This window comes from Chinchilla lanigera, unplaced genomic scaffold (assembly GCF_000276665.1).
Source record: "Chinchilla lanigera isolate Chin_1 unplaced genomic scaffold, ChiLan1.0 scaffold00021, whole genome shotgun sequence".
NCBI classification, from domain to species: Eukaryota; Metazoa; Chordata; class Mammalia; order Rodentia; family Chinchillidae; genus Chinchilla; species Chinchilla lanigera.
This window is the reverse complement of record NW_004955422.1, coordinates 26268357-26274356: the sequence shown is the minus strand read 5'-3', so window position 1 is coordinate 26274356 and position 6000 is coordinate 26268357. Positions and strand designations below refer to the sequence as shown.

General features: G+C 46.3%; 1 protein-coding gene across 1 annotated transcript in view; it reads right to left on the bottom strand.

Moving 5' to 3' along the window:
- Nucleotides 1-2507: 2507 nt before the first annotated feature.
- Nucleotides 2508-6000, bottom strand: part of Edem2 (ER degradation enhancer, mannosidase alpha-like 2) — a 28816-nt gene continuing 25323 nt past the window's right edge. Inside the window, exons 10-11 of the mRNA XM_005384804.2 lie at nucleotides 5190-5311; nucleotides 2508-3087 (exon numbers count right to left, since the gene is read on the bottom strand). Of these exons, the coding sequence (XP_005384861.1) occupies nucleotides 2587-3087; nucleotides 5190-5311 (623 nt within the window). The 3' untranslated portion in view covers nucleotides 2508-2586. The remainder of the gene's footprint in view (nucleotides 3088-5189; nucleotides 5312-6000) is intronic.

Here is a 6000-nt window from a genome sequence, read left to right as displayed (position 1 = left end):
TGACACAATTACCTTCCACCATGCCTCTGCTTTCTGTCAAGAAGCGTTAAAAGTTACAGCAGGCCACATCTATGCTGTGGGAAATTAAGCATAAGTCTGTTATAATGAAAGGCAACACAGCTGCCCATGGTGGCATATGCCTGTAATCCCAGCACTTGGGAAGCTGAGCCAGGAGGGTCACTGCAAGTTTGAGGCCAGTTTGGGCGTTTTTAGAGCCTGTCTCAAAAAAAAAAAAAAAAAAAAAAAGGCAACATAATAAAGGAAGGGCAAGAGGTCTTCCTATCAAGGTAACCATGAAGGCTTGCTTTGGAAACTGCAGAAAATGATCACTAGCTGAGTTAACCAAGAATCATGGGCAAAGATGAAGTGAGCAGAGAAAGCCAGACAAAGTTCCTGGTTAAGTCAGTTTTCTGCAAGTTGGGAGGCTTAGACAGGAGAGTTCCAAGTCTGAAACTAGCCTGGGGTACATAACAAGTCTCTGTTGAGAGGGGAGCGGGAGGAAGAGAGGGGTAGAGGGTAAGAAAGGGAAAGGGGGTAAGGAAGGAGAAGGGAAGAGAGGGAGAGAGGGAGGCAATTTCTCAGCCATTTAAACAGCTGATTGAGGAGGGCAAGAAAGGTACAAGAGGAGCTTGGAATATCTTGTTATGGCAGCAAGCAAGACAGCTGCTATAAGCTACTGGGGTTAACAGGACTTAGCTAACTCAAGAGAGAGGTTTCTACTGGCCACAAATGGGACAATGGGAGCTTTGATAAGGAAAACAATTTCAATGGCCTAAAACCATTAAATATGTTTAAATCCAAGACTTCAGAGTACTTTTAAAAAGTTTTCAGCAGGGCCTGGTGGCACAAGCCTGTAAGCCCAGCACTCAGGAGGCTGAGGCAGGAGGATCATTGCAAGTTCAAGGCCAGCCTGGGCTACAAAGTGAGCTCAAGCCCAGCCTGAACTGCATAGCCAGACCCTGTCTCAAAAAGACAAAAGAAAAAAAAAAAAATACAAATCATATTTTTAAAGAAGAAAAAACCCCCAAAATTTCAAAATAAGGTAATAGGAGAGTAACAATGGTTAATATATTGCATACTGCTATCTTTAGTTACTTAAGAGTACAAGATATAGGCATTTAATTGTCTGAAGAATATTAGCACAAACCTTTCTCTTCAATGAACTAAGAGAAATTAGTAGTATAGCTATCTGAACTACCTGTGTATATATATATATATATATACTTTTTGCTTTTTTCTTCCTTTTCTCCTTTCCCCCTAGTTTCTCTTTCTTTTTGAAGTTTCTTTCCAGAAAAAAAAATAAAAATATGAATCTGATGTCTCTAGCTCTTATTATCAATTTTAAAAATATAGTGCCACATATGAACACAACAGAGACACACTTAGAAAAATCCATATGGGAAATCCATAAGACAAACAACTCAGTCTCACTGAGAATTTACAATGAAAATAGGTGAGTAGGGAGGGAGGAAAGAAAAGATGGATGGGGAACACAGAGAGAAAGAATCAGCTGTAGAAGACACTGCAGTTATAACATCTAATTCCACACATGAGCCCTGCTTGAACCATGATTCAAAGATGCAAATTTATAAGACAATAGAAAATGGTGAACATTAATTGATTTTTTTTTTTTTTTTTTTTGGTCTTTTTTTTGAGGCAGGGTCTCGCTATGCAGTTCAGGCTGGCCTTGAGCTCACTTTGTAGCCCAGGCTGGTCTCGAACTCACAATGATCTTCCTTTGAAGGAATTAAAAAATAACTTCATTCTTCTGAGGGTGTGCTTCTGAGATGCATTTGGAAGTATTTTTCAGGATGAATGACATGAGGTGGGAGACTCCAGGTGACCTTAAATAGATATAAGTACCATTGGCCATCAGTCCACCATCTTTGAAGCTGGATTTGCCTGAGGGATTACTATTTTGTTCTCTTTCATTCATTTAAAAGTTTACATTATTATTATCATTATTATTTTAAAGTTTATATTATTGAAGACTTAGAAACTTTCCTCCTCAAGAAGTCCTTCCTTCCCAGACCACCCTAGCTAAGGCAGCTGAATTTGCCCAGACGCTGGCTAGCACTGCACCCTACCTTCGTCATGGAATTAGGTCAGCGTTGCTGTACGTATTCCTGAGTTTATTTCCATCTGCTAGAATTTAGTTTCCACAAGAGCAAAAACTACCCTGTTTGCTGCTGACCCTCTGGGGTTGTGGTGGCACCCAAAGGTGCTTAATAGATAAATCTTTGTTGCCTGGAAGAACAGATGCATAAAGGGAAAGAGCCGGTTAAGGGGCAGAAACAAGGGCTAGACCAGAGCTAACGAAGAAATACACTCAGAACAGTGCCCTCCGCAAAGATACCAGAAAAAGAAGGAAGATTTAAATAGAACTCCTCAGGCTTCAGAGGAACTAACTTGGGATTAGTTGTCTCTCCAACTTTCTGAGAAAAAAAAACTAGATTCACAACAGTTATTAGCCATGAATCCTTTCTTTGAATAAAAATAATTCTATGTATGAAACATGGTAGCCAAAAGCAGATTTATTGCTGTAGTTTAGTCTCAAAAAAATAAAAATAAAGAATCATCCAGTGGTTATGAGGAATCGAGGAAAACCTGTCCCAGCAAGGCCAGCTTAGAGGTAAAGGGCTGACTGGGGCAGCTGAGCAGTGAGATCTTCTGCTTCGCAGGCTTCTTTTCCCGGGCCTCCTCATGGTTTTCAGGCGAGGACAGTGTTCCTGGCCCTGCTGGGGGTTCCCAGGGCCCGGAACTCATTGTCTTTCTCTGGACTCTCGACCTGCTCCGTTTGAGAGAGTAGAATTCCCTCATCAAGTCTTCCACCTCCTCCTGCTCCTCCTTCAGCCTCCGGCAACAGTGCAGGGCCGCGGGGTCGATGGGGTGAGCTTCCGTGTTGAAGATGTAGCCCCCAGCCCCCAGGATGCACTCCCCATAGGGGGTCATCACGGCATCGAAGGTGGAGCCGTTGTTGTGGATGAAATTGGTCGGGTCAAACAGAAGGTAGAGGTATTTCACGGTCTCGGCCAGGAAGAAGGACTCCATGCGGTTGTCCAGCTTGTGGTCTCGGAGATCTTTGATCTGCAAGTGGGAGAAGCGAGCCGGTCAGTGGGCGGCGCAGTGCGGAGTGAGGGATAGCTGGGGCTTCGGGCTGAATCACTGGGCCTTGCACACCTGGACCAACTTCCTGCTGCCACCCATACCCTGTGATATGCTTATCCGGAGTCCTGCCTGTCACCCTCCTCTCATCACCCTGTGTCAACACCTCATCTCACAAAGGTTAAAAGCCCAAGCCCTAGCAGTCCTTCACAGCCTGGCCCCGCTCCCTCCCTCCCTCCCTGATCGCCTCTGGAATGTTGGCTGTTGCAGCTCCAGCCACTCTGCCTTGCCATTCCTCAGCCAGCAGGATCCCACCTCAGGGGCTTTGCACCTGCTGTTCCTTCAGCTGGGAGCACTCTTCCTCCAGGACCTCCCTCCCCCTCCTTCCCCCTCCCTCCCTTCCTCACAACCTCCCTCCCTTTCTCCAGGTCTCTGCTCAAATGCTGTCTCCCCAGAGACCTTCTTTCCCTTTCCTCACGACAGGACCGTCTCCAAGCCTTCTGCACTACTGTTTTCTGACTATTAACTGTGACAGACCATTCTGTCATCAAAATGCATCAGCAGTGCTCATTCCGGCAGCACACAGACAAAACGCATTGTTTACTTAGCTAATCCTCAAAGGGCATCAAGGTGGTTACCAAGATTTTACTGTTGTAAGTAAGGAGTCTAGTTTAGAACATTTCAACTGAGTTCACAGGCATAGGGGAGTAAGATAACTTGTTGCAAACATTTTTAGCCTCTCCAAATTAGCAATATATTTAAATAAATCCTCAGTGTGCATCTTTCATATAAAAATATGGTTAAAATATGGACTTGATGCACCGACTTCTCTTCTTGACCTGTTTGGCAAAGATCAGACGCCCGTTCCCATCACGCGGCCTGGAGGCCTTCCAGAGCTCTGCTTTCAGGGAAACGAGCCTCGCATTCCCGAGGAGGCCCCAGCGGACCTGCCACTTTGGTTTTTCACAGAATACACTTTAGAAACCAAAACATACCACTGCTTTATTTTTCCCTACACACACATCTTCTCTTTCAAAATATGGATTGTCTTTTACTTGCAGAATATAATCACACTGCAAATTTTGCAAAAGTATTTCTTCTTTTGTTTTCTTAAATCCCATATCCTAGCAAGAACTCTAGACTTCTCACGGAATTTTCTTTCAGATGATGTCCTTATACATCCGTTGTTATGTGCCCGTAATGACTGTTTATTAATATCTTGCCTGCATGGGTCTTGTAAGGATATGACCTGGCTCTCGCCCTAGACCCTTTCACCCCACTCTCCACAGTGGCCAGAGCAATGCTTCTGAAGCGTAAGTCGGATGGCAGCCCTGTGCTGGGTCCCGCCAAGGCCTCTCATTCCATGCCGACCCAAACCCAGCTTTCCCACGGCTTGCACGAGGCTCCCTGTGACCCAGCCCCGGCCTTCCTCTCCCCCACTTCCGTCTTGCTCAATCTACCCAGCCACACTGGCCTTCTCTCTGTCTCCCAGTACGCTTCACTGTCTCATACTGAAGTGTGCGCCCCACAGGGGAGCGGGCTTGCTGGAACCCTCGGGCCCGGCGCGATGCCTGCGTGCGAAAGACATCTGATCATACCTGTAACACTTGTAGGCCCATTTTGTTAAGATGACCCAGATTTGAATACAGGAATATGGGACACTGGATTTCCCTTTTTTGTTTTGTTTTTCTGAGACAGGGTCTAGCTGTATAGCCTAGGCTGGCCTCACACTCGAGGTAATCCTCCTGCCTCAGCCTCCCAAATCCAGGTAAAGGCATATGCCACCATGCCCAGCTAGATTTCCTTTTTAAAAACCATTTTATACGAACTCACCTTGTAAAGTAGCCTAACGAGGACAAGGATCTCTGGTACAAGGGAATAAATGCCAAGGACACGGGATCAAGATGAACCCTAACTCCTCTCCTCCAGCTTATGGGACCTTCAGCAAGGCTCTTAGCTTGTTTGTTCATTAATTTCAAGGTCGCCTCCAGGGCTAATGTTCCAGCACTGCCAAGACCCCACCCTCGAGGAGGCTCTTCTTGGGTAAGGGGAGACGGCACAATGCTTGGCTGTGGAACACTTACCGTGGCAAACCCGCACTCCACCTTGCTGATCTTTTCGATGGACTCCACAGCATCTCTGCCGAGTTCCAGGAGGGTGGGATCGCCCGTGGCGCGGTAGAGGTACATCGCGCTCTCAATGAGCTCTGCAAAGGCCAAAGCGGTTTCCTCACTCAGGGGCTGAGCCAGCCTGGCCTGGGGCCACTCAGGGACTCCTCCGCTCTATACACTGTCCATGGGCCTTGCCTAAGAGGAACAGGAGGTGTCTCACCCAGGGCTGGGTTCTCAGAGCTACAGGCCCAAGGCCCAAAGCTCGGAGGAGTCTAATGTAAGCCTAAGGTGTCTGCAGCTACAATCTGTTTCCTAATCCCGGTTCCTCCTTCATCCTTGGTAACAGAACCCTGACTTCAGCCAAGCTCTGGCTGCCTAGATTAATAATTCCCCACAGCTAGGTGAGATTGGAGATACCATGGAGAACCACATATACCCAGAATATGAGACAGAAGCACATTTCTTTCTTTTGGTCTTTGAGACAGGATCTCGCTATGTAGTTCAGGCTGGTCTTCAACTAATATGTAGCCAGCCCAAGATGGCCTTAAAGTCATAGTGATCCTCCTGCCTCAGCCTCTGAAGTGCTGGGTTTACAGGTGTGCAACACCATACCTGACGAGAAATACACTTCTGACTCAATCAAGCTACTATTTTCTTCTGCCATTCACAGCTTAACCTAACCCTAACGTTCAAAAGATTATGAGCTTGGCGCTCTAAGGTCCTTGGTGAGATAGGGCCGACAAAAAGACGAAGGTAAGAGATTCAAGTGCCGATGTTCGGTCTA